Source organism: Crocodylus siamensis, chromosome 3, assembly GCF_052110815.1.
Source record: "Crocodylus siamensis isolate JL-2025a chromosome 3, ASM5211081v1, whole genome shotgun sequence".
Taxonomy (NCBI): domain Eukaryota; kingdom Metazoa; phylum Chordata; order Crocodylia; family Crocodylidae; genus Crocodylus; species Crocodylus siamensis.
This window is the reverse complement of record NC_143397.1, coordinates 90,947,557-90,968,491: the sequence shown is the minus strand read 5'-3', so window position 1 is coordinate 90,968,491 and position 20,935 is coordinate 90,947,557. Positions and strand designations below refer to the sequence as shown.

Below are 20,935 nucleotides of genomic sequence, written 5' to 3'. Positions count from 1 at the left end.
AAAGGTGGAATACAGCTCTACTCTTTTGATCCAGCCTGTTATATAACTCCTTCCCTCCCTGCTTTTTTGTTTTTAACTCATTTGTTTTAACAGTTACTCAGCTGTCTCTGGTATGGAGCATGACCTCATCACAGCTGGCCCATTATCTATCTTTCATGCTTGAAGCTTCCTCCATGTGTCCATATCTGTCCCCCTTGTGAAGACAGAAAAAAGATGTTTTCAGACTTTTACTTGTTTGTTCATCTATCGCTGAACTTAGTCTGTGGCTTTCAGGGCAGATCCAGACACGGTGACCCCACCCTCAAACTTTCATAGATTTCATAGACATTAGGGTTGGAAGGGATCTTGGGAGATCGAGTCCAGCCCCCTGCCCAAAGGGCAGGAAGTCAGCTGGGGTCATAGGATCCCAGCAAGATCAGCATCCAATTTACTCTTGAAGGTGTTCAGTGTAGGTGCTTGAACCACCTCCGCTGGCAGACTGTTCCAGACCTTGGGGGCTCGGACAGTAAAGAAATTCTTCCTTATGTCCAGCCTGAAACGGTCTTGCAGGAGTTTGTGACCGTTCAACCTCGTCATCCCTTGGGGCGCTCTGGTGAACAAACGTTCCCCCAGATCCTGGTGGTCACCCTTGATAAACTTATAGGTGGCCATCAGATCCCCCCTGAGCGTACGCTTTTCCAGGCTAAAGAGTCCCATGGCTCTCAGCCTGTCATCGTAAGATCTGTTTTCCTGACCTCTGATCATGCGCGTGGCTCTTCTCTGGACTCTCTCAAGCTTCTCCACATCCTTTTTGAATTGTGGAGCCCAAAACTGGACGCAGTACTCCAGCTGCGGCCTCACCAAGGCCGAGTACAAGGGGAGAATGACGTCCCGGGATTTGCTTGAGAAGCATCTATGGATGCAAGCCAGCGATTTGGTCGCTTTACTAGCCGCATCATCGCATTGGAGGCTCATGTTCATCTTGTGGTCAATGATGACCCCCAAGTCTCTTTCTTCTGTAGTGCTATCCAACGTAGCACTGCCGAGCCTATAAGGAAGCTGCAGGTTTTTCCTCCCAAGGTGGAGAACCTTGCATTTTTCAGTGTTAAACACCATCAGGTTCTCGTCCGCCCATTTGCTGAGCTTGTCCAGGTCAGCCTGGATCACCCGCCTATCTTCTGGCGTGGATGCTTTGCCCCAAAGTTTGGTGTCATCGGCGAACTTGGCCAGTCCACTCCTGACTCCAGTGTCCACATCATTTAATGAAGATGTTGAACAGGATGGGTCCCAGGACAGAGCCTTGAGGGGACCCCACTGGTCACAGGGCACCACGATGAGTGACTGCCATCGATGACAACCCTCTGGGTCCAACCACGGAGCCAGTTTCCCAGCCAGCGGATCGTGGTGGAGCCAAACTGCTAGAAAACTTTAGGGATGCTTGCTAGCAGCTTGATTGCACCCCTGCATTCCTCCTCCAACAGATATCACTTTGTTGTGGTTGTGGAATCCTGAAAACGACTCCTTATGCTGGACCAAATAGAGGTGTCAAAAGTAGCAAATCTGGATAAAAGCACTTTTTGAAAATTCTAGGGTCTGAGGTGGAGGAGAGGAAGAGAACTGAACTGAAGTGGCCTTTATTTATTAAATCCCTATGAAAAATTGGATCCATAATTTAGTGTAAAGCCAGATAAAATATATGGATGTTATAAACTCCAGAAAATATTGAATCCTTTCTCTCAGACTGGGAGCCAAGGTTTTATTAATAAAATCCATTCAGTTGTCAAACTATTTCAGTTGGTAGCATTTCATTATTGGTTCGTAGGGTTAAACTTTTCCCAGCTAGTAACAAGAGTATTATCCATTGGCAAGTCATACTTCCCAACCCTTGTCTATGCAAAATTCAGTGCAGGAACAAGAACATATTTGTTTGTTTCACTCTGCAGTATTTTTCATTTTGAATAATAAGAAATGAGAAATACTCTTTTTCAACATAGCATCAAGATGGCTTGTGTGTCAGTAGTGGTGATCTTTTTGCTGGAAGGGTTATGCTTTTGCAAATCATAGGATCATAGGAAAGTAGGGCTGGAAAGGACCCTGCATGATCATCATCCTGTCCACCCTCCTGCTCAAAGAGGATCATTTCTGACTAAATCATCCCAGCCAAGTGTCTGTCCAACCTAGAGGCGTAACAAGCAGGATTTGTGACCCAGGGAAACCCTGTGGGAGAGTGGAGCGGGAAGTGCTGCTCAATGCTGGGCAGACAAAGAGGGTTCAGAAGCCTTATGTATGCTGGGGACTCGGAAAACAAAGCGTGACTGCTGCTGCTGTCAGTGTTGCTTCCGTTGCACCTGCAGTGTGTGTGACCTGCCCCAGCTGTTGCTCCTACAGCAGCAGTGTGGTGTCCATGTACCCACCTGCTGCTGCAAGAACAACTTCATGGGACTACTGCTACTGGGGTCGACTCCATGGGAGTTGCAGTTCAGTTCTGGTGCCTCTGTAATGTTTGCACCTGTGGCTGGTTTCCTGCTTGCCCACCCCAAGTTACACTACTGGTCAAACCTGCTCTTGAAAATTTCCAGGGTTGGAGATTCTACAGTTTCTTTTCCAACACTTAACCATAGTCAGAAAGATCTTCCTAATCTCCAACCTAAATTTCCCCCTCTGTAGCTTGAGTTTGTTGCAGCTAGTCCTGTCCCCTTCAGCAACAGAGAAAAGCCCATAATTACCCTTCAGATATTTGAAGATTATTATTAAATCCCTTCTCAGTGTTCTCTTCTCCAGGCTTCATAACCCTAGTTCTTTCAGCCTTTCCTCATAAGTCTTGCTTCCCAGACTTCTAATCATTTTTGTTGTTCTCTGCTGGACTCTTTCAAATCCATCCACATCTTTCAATTGTAAAGTTTTTGGTTGTCATAGGTACAGTATAAAAGTTGCTGACAATCTGAGACCTGTCATGGCGTGCAACCACTATAACACTAGATAACAACCTAAATGTCAAAATAAATACATGAGAAAGTGATTTTAAGGCAATGTGAGGCTCCTTTAAGAAATGACCTATTGCTTACTTGTAATTATTTTTAGCTATCTCTTATCTAGAGGAGTCTGGATTCAGTGTCCCAGACATGAAAGGTCAGCAACATTCCATTGAGACGTGTGTTTGTCTTCTCCAAAAAACTATTTTCAGATGCAAAAAGAAATTGCTGGAGCGGAAGGAAGAGTTTGAAATGGCAGCTGGGGCACTTTAACTAAAGCTCATTGAAGGTCCTTGGAGCCGCTGTAATTAAAGCACCTTCTCCCCACCCCCCCATCCACCTCCAGGGCACATGTAAAGATGCTGTATAGTGCTTATAATTGATCCTGCCTTGAGCAGGTGTTGTAGAAAAGACTCTGGATGGAGGTGGTTAGTAATCTTCAAGAAATCATTGTACCTAGGTCTACACGAGTTGGCAGGGCTTAGAGAAGGAGATCCATATTGCAGTAGTGTTAGAAGAGATCAAGAAATAGGAAAATGAAAACTAGAGAGTCAAAGCTTAGTTTTTATCCATCTCTGGCTTATGTGAAGACCGAATATGGAATGCTTCTGCAGAGCCAGCAAACAATTTGGGAAAGGTTTTAGATTTTTGGATCTCAGAAAGGGCTCTGCTAATACAGGTCACCTTTAGCATGTGTTTCCTTGCTTCTCACTATGTATTTTATTGTCTGGACCTCTTTCATGCCTTTTTATTACTGTTTGCTTATTCCAATAGGGAGAGCCCCGTGGTGAAAGGAAATGCTCTCTTAGCTTTAACTGGCCTTGTAGTTGCTGTAGCAAAATATGAAAGTAGCCTGTCCTCAGACATTGAGGGGAGACCAGAGGTGAGTTAAACTTTGGAAAAGTAATTTTGTAATCTTAATGTGATTTTTAGAACAACACAAAAATAGTGGGAGACTGGGTGTTTTGGTAGTCTGGTAACGGAATACAGTCTTTAGTACTTTAAATAAATTCATGTCTAATCCTGCTTGGGAGTGATAGTGATTCTTGTGCTATGAGTAAAATGAGTCTGGTAGTTTGTCAAAGAGGGTAGGTAACAGTGTACCCTTCCAGGTTGCATTTAACCAGATATTTCGAAAGATTGTATTGCCATTGTCTGTATTGAACGTGTCTTATTCAGAGGATTTCACTTTCCATAAGGGACAATATGATACTTTCCATGGCTAAAAACAGGCATTGGATTTATCTTGGGACAAGGCTTTTTATTTTGGGATCTTACAGACATACAAGCCTGTTGTCCCTAAGTTAAGTACCTGGGAAGTGCCAAGATAACACTTTTTTTCCTGAGGACAATCAGGGCTAAATCAGATTAATTGCCATTCAAGCTGGATTTGTAGAGGACTTCTGTGTCTGGAGTCTTCAGACCCTGGATAAACCCAACATCTGTTTTTAGCCCATGAGCTCAAAAGCCACAAGTGCAAAAGTGAAACTTTGTTTAAGAGTATATAAATAGATCCATAGTGTGAATGGCTGATTTATGTATAAGAATAATTATTAATGCATGCACATATATGTAACATTTCTGTCAGTGATTCTTCAATGTCAGTGTGTGAATAGAAAGAACCTCCTCTCAGAGCTGTTCTTTGTTTCCATTTTCTGTTTTCACCTGCTGACCTCATAATCTTAACCTCAGTGCATTAATTTGGTCAGAGAAGAAGACCCATTTTCCTTGAAGACAGCTGTAAATATGGATCTATTTTTCAGCTGGGTAAGGAATGTTGAAAAATTGCAGGTATCAGTGCAGTAAGTTCCCTGCACTCAAAGCAGCAGCCTGAAACAATTTGTATAAACATATTAAATATAACTAGAAATATGGAATGCAGTCAATGTGAAAAGTAAAATCATTACACCAAAAATGGCAGATAAGTGGGCTAGCACAGGGCTGCTGTCCAGTTAGCAGTCTGCAGATGCATGCGGTCCTTAAAGGGTTTGCAGCTTCCAGGTATCTGGTGTAGGTGCTGTTTCCCCCCACTGGTCCTCTGTTGCTATGTCCATGGTCTCCAGGCTTCTGCTCCCTTCTTCAGCTGCATGGGGTATAGTGTGCTCCAGAAACGTGTGGCCCTCAGTTGTTCAGAAGTTGCCTGGTCCTGTACCACCATATGAGTGGTCTGATTTAAATACCATTCTGCCAAACCAGCTGGTGTCAGAAGGATTGCAAAGTGACCTAGCAGCTGAGAATGCCACCTGCTCTTCTGCATTGGGCAAGGTCAGGAGCACTTATGATAGGCTCTTGAGAGGAAATAAGCTAACTTTAATTAACCAAAACCATGTCTCTAAGACTCAGTAGACTTCAGAGGAAGAAGAATGAAATCTGACTTAATGCATTCAGGTCTTCCAGTCTGCCAGCCTTTACACCAGAAGACAACTCTGGATGTGGTCTCCATAATGTGGCTAGTTTTCAGTTTTCTCGCATCTTGAAGATTCCTTGTAAAACCCAGTATGCACTATTGAGTCAATCTTGAAATTGCACATGTGAATAAATTTGGTGGCTGGATTAATATTTGTTTTGTTTTTGCATTTTAAGGGTTTTTTTTAAATTAATCAGTATGATCTTTTTAAAGATGGCACGATATTTTGCTATAGCATGTCTGAGATTTCTAGTGTGTTTAGGGGATTTTGCCTGTATCCAGATATTGGGAAATCCTACCTATAGAAACTCCAAAAAGGTCAGAATTTGAACATTATTAAATCAATTTATCTTTCTAGAAAGGAAGCCCAGTTCTCAGAGGTTCAACTTTAGTATCTGTTAGGGACTGAGGACACAACTAGAAAGCCGTAGAACCTTTCATTTAAAGATCACCAGCTTGATTGTAGCCCAGTTCAGGAGAGATTAAAAACTGCTTTCCTCTTAATAAAGATTTTGGTGGTTTCTACAGAAGATAAATGGTATGTGTTGCTTCAGTCCTCACACTACAAACATATTTCCATACCTTTCAGTAAAGCTCTTTGGGGAAGAAACAGTCTCTTATTTTTATATAGTGCTTACTGCCAGGCCTGTCTGAATTCTCTAGTTAGCACTCCTGCCAGGGGAGAGGGGCATGCAAAATCTCAGTATTTATAGTAAATTTGCAAGCATCGGTAATGCTATTTTGTCATAGTTGCAGGCAGGAAGAGTTCCAAAAGAAGATGGCAGACCAAAGGCATGATTATATCTTTTCATGTTTTTAAATAGTAGGGGTTGGCTGAACTGAATTTTTTCTATGGCTGATCTGGAGGAGCCTTGCCAACCAATTCTATCAAAAAACAAAGCAATGAAGTATTAGTTAGAGGTCCCTTTAGGGATCTGACTTCCAAATTGTAGGGTGAAAAATCTGTAATTTCAGTATAGGATTTGTTTGTAGACCCAAATCAATATCAGGTTAATTAGCAAAAATACTATGACTTCTGTTCCCTTTGTAAGTTTCTAGGTCAGGTGATGGTGGTCATTCTCGGTAGTCATTCTCAGTAGCGGGTTCTGGAGAACAAATCTGACCAAGTAAATTCATAAAATATTTATATGTTGAATGCTTACAGCTACTGAACACAAACGCATACTAACATGATTCTTTACCAAAAAAACTGTTGAAATAGGTAGTTAGGTCAAAAGATGTCGTCATCATGGGTGACCTGAACTTTCCAGACATCTGCTGGGCTGAGCAGTCAGCCAGGTCTGACCACTCACGTAGGGTCCTAGCCAAAATGCAGGACCTCCATCTAACCCAGGAGGTGCACAGCCCCACCAGGGGAAATGCCCTGTTGGACCTGGTGCTGACCACAGGTGATGACATGGTTAGGGGGCTGTGGGTGCTCGACCACCTGGGCAACAGCGATCATCATCTGCTGGAATTCACCATCCAGTGCAAGATGGCAAAGGCCTGCAGCAAGGCAGCAGCCCTAGATTTCAGGAGGGCGGACTTCAATGAGCTAAGGAGAATAGTCGGGGAGGCACTGAGGTCCCAGAGGGGAGGGGAGTCAGGTGTCCAAGAAGAGTGGTCGCTCCTTAAGGAGACGATCCTCCAAGCCCAAAGGGAGGTAATCCCAACACGGATCAAAGGGGGCAGGAGGGTGCAAAATCCCCCATGGCTAACCAAAACCATCCGGGAATGTCTCCTAGCTAAAAGGGAGGCATATACCCAATGGAAGGGAAGGGCCATCACCAGGGAGGACTATACCTAGCTTGCTCGGGGCTGCAAAGGGGCGATCAGGAAGGCCAAAGCGGAGATGGAACTGGGACTAGCTACCTGGATCAAGGAAAACAAGAAGTCCTTTTTTAAATACATAGGGGGCAAAAAGAAGGTACCAGGTAATGTGGGGCCCCTGCAAGACATGCTAGGAAATCTGGTTGTCACACCAGACAACAAAGCTAACCTATTTAACAACTTCCTCACCTCCGTTTCCCTGAGCAGGGACCGGATCAGCCCCGCCCCCCCACCGGGACTCCCTCAGGCCCCAGGGGAGGCGCACCCTGGCCAAGGATCAGTGAGGATCTAGTTAGGGAACTTCTGGAGGGACTGGACATATTTAAATCAGCTGGTCCGGACGATCTCCACCGCAGAGTGCTGAGGGAATTAGCAGAGGTCATTGCAGGACATCTGGCACAGCTTTACGAGCACTCGTGGTGCTCTGGTGTGGGGCCGGAGGACTGGAAGGGGGCCAATGTGGTTCCCATCTTCAAAAAGGGGAGGAAGGAGGACCTAGGAAACTATAGGCCAGTTAGTCTTACCTCGATCTTGGGCAAGCATTTTGAGAGAATTATTCTGGCACATATCCGTGAGTGGCCAGCAGGGGAGATTATGCTTAGGGGCACCAACATGGGTTCATTAGAGGCAGGTCCTGTCAGACCAACCTGGTGGCCTTCTGTGACCAGATCACAAAATCCTTAGATGCAGGGGTAGCAGTGGACATAGTCTTTCTGGACTTTAGGAAGGCCTTCGACACTGTCTCTCCCCCCATTCTCATTAAAAGCTAGGGGACTGTGGTGTCGACACCTACACAGTCAGATGGGTTGCTAACTGGCTGGAGGGCTGCATCCAGAGAGTGGTGGTGGATGGGTCATTTTCACCCTGGAGGGATGTGGGCAGTAGGGTTCCACAGGGCTTGGCCCTTGAGCCTGCACTGTTCAATATATCCATCAGTGACTTGGATTGGGGGGTAAAAACCACCCTGTTCAAATTTGCTGATGACACTAAGAATTGGGGGGGGATGTGGGCGCGCTAGACGGGAGGAATAGGCTGCAATCAGACCTAGACAGGTTACAGGGGTGGGCGGATGAGAACAGGATGGGTTTCAACGCTGACAAGTACAAGGTGCTGCACCTGGGGAGGAAGAACCAGCACCATACCTACAGGCTGGGGAACTCCCTTCTCATCAGTGCAGAGGCAGAAAAGGATCTTGGAATCGTCATTGATGCCAAAATGAATGTGGGCCGGCAGTGTGGGGATGCAGTCAGGAAGGCCCAACCATGCCTTGTCATGCATCCACAGATGCATCTCGAGCAGGTCCAAGAAGGTGATCCTCCCCCTCTATGCGTCACTGGTCAGGACGCAGTTGGAGCACTGCGTCCAGTTCTGGGCACCACACTTCAAGCGGGATGTGGTCAACATGGAGAGGGTCCAGAGGAGGGCCACTTGTTCAGCCTCCATAAGAGAAGGCTGAGGGGGAATCTAGTGGCCTGTTGCAAACTAGTCAGAGGGGACCAGTAGGCACTGTGGGAGTCCCTGTTCCCCTGAGCACTCCCAGGAGTGACAAGAAATAATGGTCACAAGCTGGCAGAGGGTAGATTCAGGCTAGACATCAGGAGACGCTACTTCACTGTCAGGGCGGCTAGGATCTGGAACCAACTTCCAAGCGAAGTGGTGCTGGCTCCTATCCTGGGTCTTTAAGAGGAGGCTAGACAAACACCTTGCTGGGGTCATTTGACCCCAGTACTTTTTCCTGCCATGGCAGGGGGTCAGACTTGACAATCTGCTCAGGTCCCTTCCCACCCTACCAACTATGAAATAAGCTTCTGTGACCGCCTAACCTAACTTCACACTAAGTTTTTTTCCTCCGTCCTTATTAAGATTGGTTTGTTCTGGGATTTTGTTTCAAGGTCTGCATTTTCAAGGTCTTTGTGGGACCATGGGCAAGTCTCAGTGTATCTATCTTATCTGTAGAATGGGGATGATAATATCTCAGAAATGTTGTAAGGATGCATTAATTTCTGATTGTCAATTGAGATACTGAGACAGAGAGCACCACATAAGCACACAATATTCATTATTCTTTTGCTACTGTCATCACTGCTGAGGCATTCACTGTTACATTTGAGATAATTTTGTCTCCCACTTATTTTTCTGAAGGAAAAAAGATAGTTGGGTCTTATTCCTAGTAATGGTGGTCTGTTTGAAAGGGAGTGGACAAAGGTTTTCCACTTTTAGTGACACCATTCCATTCATGGCACACTGTACTTCACATGTTATTTATTGCATTGATAAGATGTAGTTCCTGTGTCAGAAGGACCACTGCAAGTTGTGTTGTTTTGAGTAGGCGTGCATACTTTCCTGTCCTTATTACATAGAGCATTTAAAAGCATATGAAAAAAGGCATAATTTGACTCAGACATTTAAATCATGGTTGATCTACCTATACATGGTAGTTGCCCATGTAGTTTGTTTAAGCTAATTAGTAAAATATTGAATCCTGATTGGAGACAAATACTTTATTCAAACTGAAATCATATTTTAATACTTTGTGTTTATGCCTACATTTAATTTGTTAGGCACTGTGATTTGGGGCTACTTGCTTATATTCAGCCAGACTGGATCAGAGATTGAGGGAAGGAAGGGTGCCTGCTACTGTTACGAGAACTGTGTCATCTTTGTTTTCACTCGGTAGCAGTTTAGTCTCCACAGTGGGACCATTTGTAGAAAAAAGTGTGAGGCTTACTGTGTGTAAGGGGTGGATTTAGCCCCTGGGAGCTGGCACATCAACTGATTAAATCTATATTCTGTTCTTGGATGGAGCCTGGTTTAAGAAAAGATAGCCGTGAATATTTAGATGTATTGTTTTTACTGTACTTATTGTCCTGTGTCACTTCTATCATTTGCAGACTCAGCCTGATTTTCTTCCCACACAGCACTGGATTTCCATGGTGGTAGAGACACTCCTTAGTATTGTGAACAGTCGCTATCGTCCTCAAGGTCAAGTCTTCCCATGGTTCTACCAGGTAGATCCAGAAGTCTAAATAAACTTAAAAGGAGGAGTTAAATAGGAAAAATTATGGATAAGACATTATGGACATGATTTAATGATCTTAGTATTTGTGATTGCAGGGAATACCTATTTGGACACTGAGTGTTTTCTGCAGCTGCTTGTTCTTGCAGAACATACAGGGACAGGGGCTTCTTTCTTTCTCCCTTTTGTTTTTAGCACTTTTTTTCTTAGTTTATTCCAATTTTTTTCTTTCAACCTTTTTTTTTTGAACTTTGATATTCCAGAGTCTCACCTGCTGTTGATATTAGTCCTTTTAACATTATTTATTTATTTATTTATTTATTTAATGCAATTGCTGTAATGTTTCAGGCTGCACAGATAAAACAATACAAGTCAAACAGGGCAAACTAAATAAGCTGTTGCCATGTTACAGGACCAAAATCCTGAGATGCAGTGCCTGTTATATCATGTCCCATAGGTTGTGAGACACTGGCTCTATTAAAAAGAAGTAATTATGGAGGATCTTCCCCTGAAGATGCAGCTCAAGAGTTTCAAATCTAGGGACCATTGGCAGAATGATCCTATCTTATTTCAAGCTCATAACCAGGAACTAAAATATGAGAGGTTTTATGAAATACTGCTGTTTTTTGAAATGGCACTTGGAGGTGAAATGGGAGTCAATATAGTCTTCAGGCAACAAATAGAGTATAGATACCATTGCTAATTTTAGTGCTGCTGTGATTTTTGTTTGTAAAAGCTCCCCTTCTGTGTGATTTTTAATTCTATCCCTGGTGTAGAATATACTGAAGTAGGAACAGAAATTAGCATATGATATTATTTACAAAGAGTGAACAATTCCCTTCCCAGGGAAAGACTCCATATCTGTTGCACTCTAAATACTGCCATCTTTCTAGTAATAAAACTTACCTCTGATAGTCAGGCTTCTTCCTTGTGCCTTTCTCTGGGAAAGCAGAGTTTGGGCCCAATTAAAGAGATATAAAATGAAGTCAGGCAGAAGGATGGCATGAATTAACCAACTGGTGGAACTACAGCTTTCACTCTTGTGGGCTTGTATAATGAGGATGAATATAACATGTCTCGAGAGTCTTCCTGAAAGTAAGGAAAAGGTCCATAAAAGGCTAAGTGCAGCTAGTTATATGGAAAAAAAAAGAAATCAAGGTCAGCAGTTTTTAAAGATTACTGAGAGATCTGAAACAGTCAGCTCGGGCTCTTGAACTCAGTTGTCACCAAAAAGAGGTCATGAACCAGCAAAACCAGTGTAGTTTTAACACCTTATCCAAATATAACTCCAGACTGACAAAAGCCAGGGAAATCCAAGGACAACTCTGAACAGAATTGCCATGCTGTAACTTATCGAAAAACCTGGCTCCAAAAATAATATGATTAAAAAGTATATTCTTGAGATGGAGCTTGGGGGTTTAATTCACACAGTTTTCTCTCCTAAAAATACAATACTTTTTTTTCAAATGCTTTTTTCCCCTTCTTCAGACTTGTAAAAGCCAGAACAGCCTGTAGAAATCTCTGCCTTTCCAGATGCCTTGCATTCTCATTTGAATATTTTTCTCTTTCTTCCTACAGTTATGCATATGGTAATGCATAAACATCAAGCGATTACATACAACTAGGTCATAGATTTGTAAGTCAAGGCAGTCATGTGGATTTCACCATTTAAAAAAAAAATGGAAAGGAATTTAAAGCCTTTGTGGAGAATAATTTTTCTGCTGGAAAGCCTATCCACCAGAAATTTTGCAAGATCAGCCAATACTTTTCTACATTAGACTTGATGCCTGTCAAGCATTAAAGCAGCATTTTCGTCTCAGTGAATTTCTCGCTTTCTGTAATTACAGTTATGTTAACATTGCAGCTGTTTTTATTTACCTATCCAGAGGCTGGATCACTCTGCTGCATTTTTTAGTAAGGGCTTCAAACATCAAAATAGGTCAATATGTTTATCCCCTTACCAGCTATTGGATTCTGTTTTTTTTCCCCCCGACCTCATGCTTATTGTTTTCAGTCCTGTATTGAACAATATTTTTTTATTTTTAAACTCTGGAAAGTATATTTCAGTCACCATATTATTAAGCTAGTTAGGGGTTAAAAAAAAAGGAACATTGCTTTTGGCCAGCCATGAGTACCATTTGTTTCCAAATAGAAATGCAAGTATGATACTGTATGCTGTATAATTTTAAATGTCTAAAATTCTGAACATTATCTTTGGTAAAATAACATTCATTTTCCATCACTAAAGAGGTGTATAAAACCTAAAATTGTCTTCTTCCCCATCCCCCTTTTCCCTCTGCTATGTATACTAGAAATCATATTCAGGGGAAAACACAGCCAGTGCGATTGCTCGCTCCTGTGCAGCCATTGCTTTGTCTCTCTTGGTGCCAGTTTTCATTGTATCCTTCAAGGAGAAGGTTGAGGAAGTCCTGAGCATGCTGACTGCCAGGTTACCTGGGAAACCAAATGCTGATGAGTCTCAAGCTGTTCAAATCCACATGGGCCTTGCTTTAGGGATGTTTATCTCACGTTTGTATGAAGAAAAAGTCAGGTATGGATTATAGTATACAGCAGGTGTGCAAATAACTTCCTCCTTTTCCCTGTATGTGGCATTTTTATTCAGGAGAGTGTTTATATTTTGTAGTCAAATGATTCCTGGTGGCTGTGCATTGTTACTTAAACATGAGCTTTTTTTATTGGTCTTCTCTTTCCTCCCACCTCCATACTGTATTGAATATGTTTCTTTAAATATAACACTAGCGGAGTCGCATAAGGATGTTAAGGAGTGGGTTAGCTGTCCTCATTTAGATAATAGTAAAATAGCATTCATAAAGGTAAAAACATAATTTTTGTGAATGCAATACTTTTTTGTACTGCACAAGTAATGACATACAACAATGTATCCAGTTACTTAAGTCAAACAAAACATCTTGGACGACTATGAGCTGTGTGTACATAGTAGGGGTGTGCTATCTTCTCTGAAGATTCAATGCTGATTCAGAGAATCAGCGATTCAGCCATAGACACAGTTTTAAATGTTTTTTTCTACATACCTCGAGGTACCAGGTGCGGCTCATGAACGTTGTGATGGTGGGGCTGATGGAGCTATATATATGTAATACTTCTGTAATATGTCTGTATATGTAGCAATAGTATGTTTGTTATGGAAGTAAGTAAGAATTAGTTTTACATGTGTATATAGGTATAGAGCTAGTTAGATATTGATATGGAAAAGCTAGTTACAGTATATAGATAGTAAAGCTCTCTCTAGATAGATAGATAGATAGTACTATATAGATATCTCTATATGTGTGTGTCTGTGTATTCTATATATTCATATACACAGACAGATGCACACAGATCTACTATCTATATCTAACTAGCTCTATATCTCGCTGTATATAAAACTCTCTCTCTCAGTATCTATCTATCTACTTACTTCTATAAAAAAAAGTACCATTACTACGTATACAGACTTTTTACACGGGTTTGGCTGGCTATAACTATTATTTATATCCTGTGAAATAAATGGCTCTGAACCACCTGCCTTTGTTTAAATGTGTTTTGTATTGTGGAAATTACTTCTACAGTATCAATATACCATCTTGATACTACGAAACTACTACTCTTTTTATTATTATTATTTTTAAACCAACCACGCAATTGGATGATGCATTCCCTCTTGTCCATAGTGACAACAGAGCAACGGATAAGCCATAAAAAGCTCCTGAGAAATCAGGATTAAATTTTTTGAAATATGTTAGGGAATTAGAGCCAAATTGGGTTTTGTTTTGTTTTAAAGAAGAATGGTATTGAAAGACATTTTTTCTCAAAAAATAAATGTTAAATAATAAAGCAAGTCAGCTTTCATGATTTGCTTACAAGGTTTCTTTCTAGTCATAGATATTAGGGCTGTGCAAAGCTTCAGTCGCTGATTCAATTCAGCTGAGATTCAGCCTGTTTCAGTGACTGAATCTCTGAACCCAAATTGAACCAGAGAACCCTTTAATCTCTCCGAATGGTATTGGAACCCTCCAAATCAATTTGGAAAGATTCATCAGTTGGGAAATAGACACAACTTCAAATGTTTTTTCTACATAACTTTGGGTAGCAAGTGGCTTGTGAATGCTGTGATGCTGGGGCAAATGGAGTGCCCCACAGAACCACGGGGACTCCCCAATGCGCTTGGCAGCAGGCCCAAGAGTGGACCAGAAGCACTTATGAGTCTACCAGGGAGCATGCAGGGGGCCCTCCCCACGCTCCTCCGGCTCAACAGTTGGTGCCTCCTGGGTCTGGGGGGGCACCTGGGGTCCCCCCATGGCCTATCGCCATATTGGGGGAGAACGGGGGCGGGGAGGGGCCCTGTATGCTCCCCAGCAGACCCAGAAGTGGACCAGAAGCACTTCTGGTCCACTTCCAGGTTCTCTCCCGCGCACATGGAGGCCCCCCCAACACTCCTGTGGGATGCTCCATCCGCCCCAGCATCACAGCATTCACAAGCCATGCTGGTACCTCGAGGTACATAGAAAAAACATTTAAAGCTGTATCTATGTTTGAATCGCTGATTCTCCAAATTGGCATTGAATCTTCAGATTTGGATTCGGCTGAATTGAATCGGGCACATCAACTAATTGAATCACTGTCCCTGTTCTGGACCAAATCCAAATCGAATAGGGTCTGCTTTGCACACCCCTGATAGATATAACTTAAATACATCTGCTGAATTTGAGCCTACCTTGGAAGTATTTGGAAAGTATCCATGTTTAGCCTAGAGATTAATTTACATCAAAACTTTCCTATTCCTTAAGGGGACTGGAAGTGCATTATTTAACCACAAGGTTTCTTGGGAGTGAAGCAGTGTGTTCAGGCATCTTTTCTCCAAATAAGGCCCAAAGGAGTAGAAAGGAAAAGGAGACAGTTTTTCAAAAGCTTCAGAAAATGAAATCTTTAAAACATCATTTTTCTTAGGCGTATGAACAGTGTGACTATGCTTTACCTGAGGACCTGACCAGTAGTTGGTTTTTCTTCTTTCCTTTTCCCTTCCCCCTTTTTGTGCTGTGTGCTGTAAATATCTTCTGTTTCTGTTTGAGAGCTGAAAGGAGTAGGAGCTGTATGGGAAAGGGTATCAAAGTATGTTTAAGTACATCAGTGGTTAGTCCTGGAATTATATGCGACTTTAGATAAATTAAGAACCACACAGTTATTATTTATAAACTAATATAAGAACCTAATTTAGCAAATAAAGAACTATCTTAAGTAGGAATTTTATTGCTATCAATGTGGCTAATATCATAAAGTAGCCCAAAGAGTAGAACTGTATTTTTGCTTTCTGTTTTATAGTGATGTATCTGGCCAACAGATGAATCTGCTTCTAATGAAGTCCCTGGATACACTGGAAGCTTGCTGCTTTGATACCAGTCTAGAGTACAAGTAGGTTTATTCCATTATTGGTGCTAGCATTTATGCTGATTGGTACCATTCATGTAAGGCTGTAAAGCTTCAAAAACTGCATATTCTGAATTTAGAACTACAGCTACCCTGTTGCTGCAAGGAGACTGAACCTGCCCTTGAAAACTTTCACCTGAGCTGTGTCTTATAAATGAATCTTACTGTACCTCTTTTAAACATGCTTGTTAGCGGACTGTGGAAAGTCTGGTGAGAGAGTTATGTGAGCACACAAAGGAAAAAAACACCAAGAAAAACCATCGGACATATGGTAGAAGAGAGGTTTAGAAATTCAAATGTGCTGTTTAATGGAGGTGGTATAGCAGGCAATAGCAACGGTTTTAGGTGAAGCGTTGTTGTTCCCCTTACCTGCACATGTTCATTAATGAAAAGCACTTTTGAAAGTGCCCCCTTGGTGCTCTTCTATTGCTGCCAAGATGTTCAATGGAGTCTAGCTTCTGCTACTGCTTGGGAGCCTGTTACTGGAACGTGCATGTGTGCACAATACAGTCTGAGCTATGGGAGCATCTGCCTTGCATGGCTCCTTTATCTGGGAGAGCCAGTCTGTTAAATTAACAGCTGTGGATGGCATGTAGAATATGGATGGAGGCAAATATATTTTATTTTCCCAAGCAGGGTTATGCCTCAGGTGCCCTAAAGAGAGGAGCAGACTGCCAGCAGGGTCAGAAATGTATTGAGGAATAGTACACAGTCACCAGCATAGGCAAACCTACAAAATGAAATTTTTTTGTGTACATTATTTGCCATTAAACAGTACATATGCTCCGTAAAGTGACATCCCATGTGATAGTTATTTCTTTTTAGAATAGGAATGAATTGTGATATCTCTGGTGCTGGTCTCATTTTCTATCTTTTTTTTTAAATGCCAATCATTTCCACGTTGATTCTTCTCTCATTAAAGATTGAAGAGCAACAATTTCTGTTCTCTCCCCCACATATTCTGTACCTTGTGAAAAGCCCATGAGGGGTCACAGCTGCACTTCATTGGGCTATGAACTTGGAAATCTTTTCAAATCTGAGTTGTTCTGCCCCTTGACTGGCATAGAATAAGGTACATGGTGCACAGGGAACTGTATCAGCTGCATCACTTTGCTGTACCCACTGCTGTGTGTTTGTCTGCCCTATTAGCCAGAGATAAAAACTTCACAGTAGCAGCCAAAATAGACTCCTCTGCCAACACGAGGTAGGAGGTAGACAGAAGTACATGAAACAATGGCAAGGAAACAATGCTTTTTTTTCCCCTGCTTGACAAAGTTTAACTCTAGGGGTTTTAGAAAAGCTTGGTAAAAAATTGGCATGTAATACTTTTTTCTTTTTTCAATTGAGCAAGAAAGTAATTTTAAGCTGTGGATGTTGTTGACTCGTAGACTACTGCCATTACAAGACTAGAGTTGGTGTCCACTATTTTTTTTTTAAAGTACAGCCTTTCAGTCTGTGCTTTAGAAACTTCTGTTTATGGGAGTTAAATTGCCATACCATAAACTACCTTCATCATCTGCTATGAATGGAAAATGCTGTGCCATTTTTCTCTTCCTGCCAAAATAAAAGGTGTCTTATACCAAAAATAGTTTCCTTCTTTCTCATTACAGTTAATTATATTTAGCATGCCTCTATGAAATCTGGCTGTTGTGATAGCTCACCCAGAGGAAATTCATTGTGATGGCTTGATTTAAAAGGTGTGTAGCTTTTAGTAAGATCCCTGGCTGTTCAGCTTGCCATGTGGTTGGAGGCGGAATATTTTATACCATGCTGCCATCTAGTGGAAAAGAAGTCTGACCATGATTTTTTTCCACCCTTGTACAGTAGTAATTTTATCTAAGTACAGGTTTCTGATGTGTTGCAAGTGCCCAGAAACATGGACAATCAGTTACTATGTCAATTAGCAGATGTTTAAAGGGTGTTCATTGAGGCTTCCCATCCATTGAAGGGCATTATGGATTCTTGCTTCATGTCTCCTTAAAAGAAAACTTTCACAGACTGTGTCTTATACAAAATAGGAGTTCACACAACTTTGTACACAGTTGGCTGATCATGTCAATCCTGCTAACAGTATTGTTCATACCAGTTCTTTGTTTACTTTATTTAATTGGGATAGTTCTTTTTTGCATTTTAGTTAATAAATTCCTTACTAATTGGAAGGAAAAAAAACAACAAAGACCTGGAGTTATTTCAAGAAAAGAATAAGCAACAAGATTGCCTATATTTTAGTACAAAACACCTGCTCAACTAACCCAACAATTAAATAAAGATGGTGTTTTGATATTCCCAAGTTGCTCAGCTGTGGACATGATACAATATGCAGCTATGGGAACCAGTGAAAGTTGGAGGGGACAAACCTAGAATACTTATAAATTGATAAAACTGTATAAAAGTAGAACTATTTGAAACAAAAATTTGCACTAGAAAGGGGAAATGTTAGAGAGACTGAAGTTTACTAGGGACTTACTTATAGCTGTAAGCTATTGATAGATAGCATCAGTAACTACTGTTATGACTATTGATTTTACATAGAAGGTGCTCAGAGGTTGTAGTGACAAGACAAGTATAAATCCCTGAGGTAGGGATCGGGGAAGAAGGGAGTGGGGGAGAGAGAGAATTAAGTATTGTTCAAATCTATAGTTATGTAGGGTACTATTGAATATGGGTTAATATGTAAGTATGTATAAAATAAGATGTTTTTGGAAGAAGGTTTTAGACAAAAAGTTTAACTTGTTAGTAGATCCTGTAGACTCCTTGATTATGAAAACTACACAACAGTTTCCGGAGAGAAAGAGAGACGGACAGATTCAAGATGTATTTATATTTATTACTATTAATGCTTTTTTCTGTTACTGATCTAAGTTTTATTAAGTTTATTATCTTTCTGGAAGCATATCCAAAAGGATTACAGGGAACAGATAGAGCAAAGCAAATGGAAGACAGCTTTCTAATGATAACCATTTGTTACAAAATTCATGCACAGACAGCAGATATATCATACTGTCTCTGGTTCTTATTTTGTAAATCAGTCTAGAAAGTTTTTCCCTTTCTAAACCAAAGTAATACACTTAAGCTGGGTCCAGATGAGTGCGGCCGTGCCGTATGCGGACATACTACTGCGGTACCACATAGTACATGTTCAGGTGTTCTCCACACTGGAAGGGAGCAGCACGGGGGTGTTTTTTGACCCTTAGATATCCAGGGGAAAAAAAGCAGAGCAGCGCATTTAGGGGCAGTATGTGCCACTCAAAACTGGAATCAGGCCATCTGGAGCCACGCTGTTGGCCAACCCCTGTGTGGCAGGATCACTGCTGCAGCCCCAGGAGGCCCCCAGTACCCCAGGTAAGGCTGCTGGGGCCAGCCCAATGCTGGCCCCAGCCTCCCCTACCCACCTGGGGTAACTTGTCACATGCCAGAGCACATGTGGCACAGGCATTCCACAGGGACAACTAGCGGCGGCACAAGGTGGAACCAAATGTCCATGCAAGTGTGGACACAGCCTGAGTGTTTAACCCTGACCTCTTCATGGTCACCAAATTCACCAAGTTTTGCAGAACACCAAAAAGTGGTGTATTTGTGCCTTACCATATATATTTTCCTTACTAAGGGTATATTTTAACTACTCTTGCAGATGTGTTTTTCTGTATAAATCTGTGGCATAGTTGACCTGGTCTACAACTGCTACAAACAAAAATTAGTGATTGTTGGTGTAAAAAAAATGAAGGTTGATGCTTAATGTATTTGCAGCCAAAATCTCTCTGAATAATAAGATGACTTGCCTCTACAAAGCTCTTAATACGAACAAATAACTGTTTGAAAGTTGGACAGGTTCTGACTTGAAGCATTTTTTACATGATTGTCATTAATTCTTAATAAGAGAACTCTGGTCCCACACAATTCATTGTAAAAAAATAAAAACGCCACTACAGTGGTGTCAGAATTTGGCTCTTTAACCATATAACATGTTTTTTTTAAATCATATAATAAATACATCTGTTTTGTAGGACTGTTTGTGAAACACCTACACAGTTCTCTCTAGTACTGTACATTGAATATTCCACAAGAGAAAAACATATTGTTGTTATCTTAGAGATACTAAAATAAGGCTACATACATGTACTGTGACAGGTAAGGTATTTTACTGTTGAAATGCACTGATATTTTGATTTGCTTTTTAGGCACCCATAAACATTGTGCGTGTGCACACACACGTATATATCTGTCTATCTATATATATATAAAAGACAAAATAGTAATTTGGAGAAGCCCACAAACTCTCCGCCCATTCACAAAAATGTGTGTTTGTCACAAAATTTATTCCCTTTCTGTTTGTATGTGTGTTTAAAGTGTTGTCAAACTAAAAATCTGTGTTGGGTAATTTAACTAGGAACGTTACTTACCTTCTTATAGACCATTGGCATATTTTATCAAGTTTTATAGTATAAAATTGTGTGTAAAGAAAACTTGTGATAATGCATTTAGTTGGTTGGTTTGTTAGTGCGTTTACCTGAATTTAAGACAACCCCCCCCCCACCTAGATTCTATACTTGGAAAATTATAAATGTGTTATGATTTTCCATGTTTAGAATATAATTAATGGGAAATTGTATTAAATTCCTGCCTCCCAATCAACTGCTTTGCCAGAGAAAGCAATAGCTGGGGGCATGGGACCAGACCCCTACTTCTTGCCCTTCCTGTGTGATTCCTGCTACTTGCCCTCCTGCTGCCTGCCTCTCCATGCCTGGGCTGTCCCCTCTGCAGCCAGGTGAGCCAAGTCATGCCTGGAGGGACCGGAGGTGGAGCAGAAGGTAAGGGGATGAGTGGGTAGCTGTTGCGGGGGAAGAGTGTAGGCTGCATAGTCTCCCCCATGCTTCCTCCAAGCTGCACACATGGGTCTTCCCTGTTTCCCTCCACCACCCTGCAGTATCCCCCACATTCCCCCAGCTGTGAGCCCCTTCCCCTATCAAACAAACCATCCTCGTCCTGGGCAGGCAGTGGCTTAGTTCTGGCTTCAGCCCCGAGCCCACGGCCAAAGCCAGAGCTGAGCTGCTGCCTGCCTTGGGCTGCCACTTAAATCCAAGACAAGGCTTTTCCCCTTATGTTGTTTTGCGGGGGAATACACCTAATTTTGGATTTGAGTAAATACTCAAATCATAAGTTCAATAAGCAAAAGAGGATTGTTGCTGCCATGTATTACCACTATTTTGTGTTGATAAACAGTGCCTCTATCCATGAAGCTATTGCCAACTCCTTTGGCTGTTGACAAGCATCACACATTCAAAGCTG

At 41.8% G+C, this 20,935-nt stretch overlaps 1 protein-coding gene across 4 annotated transcripts in view; it reads left to right on the top strand.

Annotated features, from left to right (window-relative positions):
- Window positions 1-20,935, top strand: part of FOCAD (focadhesin) — a 257,789-nt gene that overhangs the window by 197,448 nt on the left and 39,406 nt on the right. For all 4 annotated transcript variants that reach the window (XM_090038791.1, XM_090038793.1, XM_090038792.1 and 1 more), the window contains 4 exons: window positions 3,726-3,834; window positions 10,080-10,196; window positions 12,517-12,755; window positions 15,545-15,634. In XM_090038791.1, coding sequence (XP_089894917.1) covers window positions 3,726-3,834; window positions 10,080-10,196; window positions 12,517-12,755; window positions 15,545-15,634 — 555 coding nt within the window. The remainder of the gene's footprint in view (window positions 1-3,725; window positions 3,835-10,079; window positions 10,197-12,516; window positions 12,756-15,544; window positions 15,635-20,935) is intronic.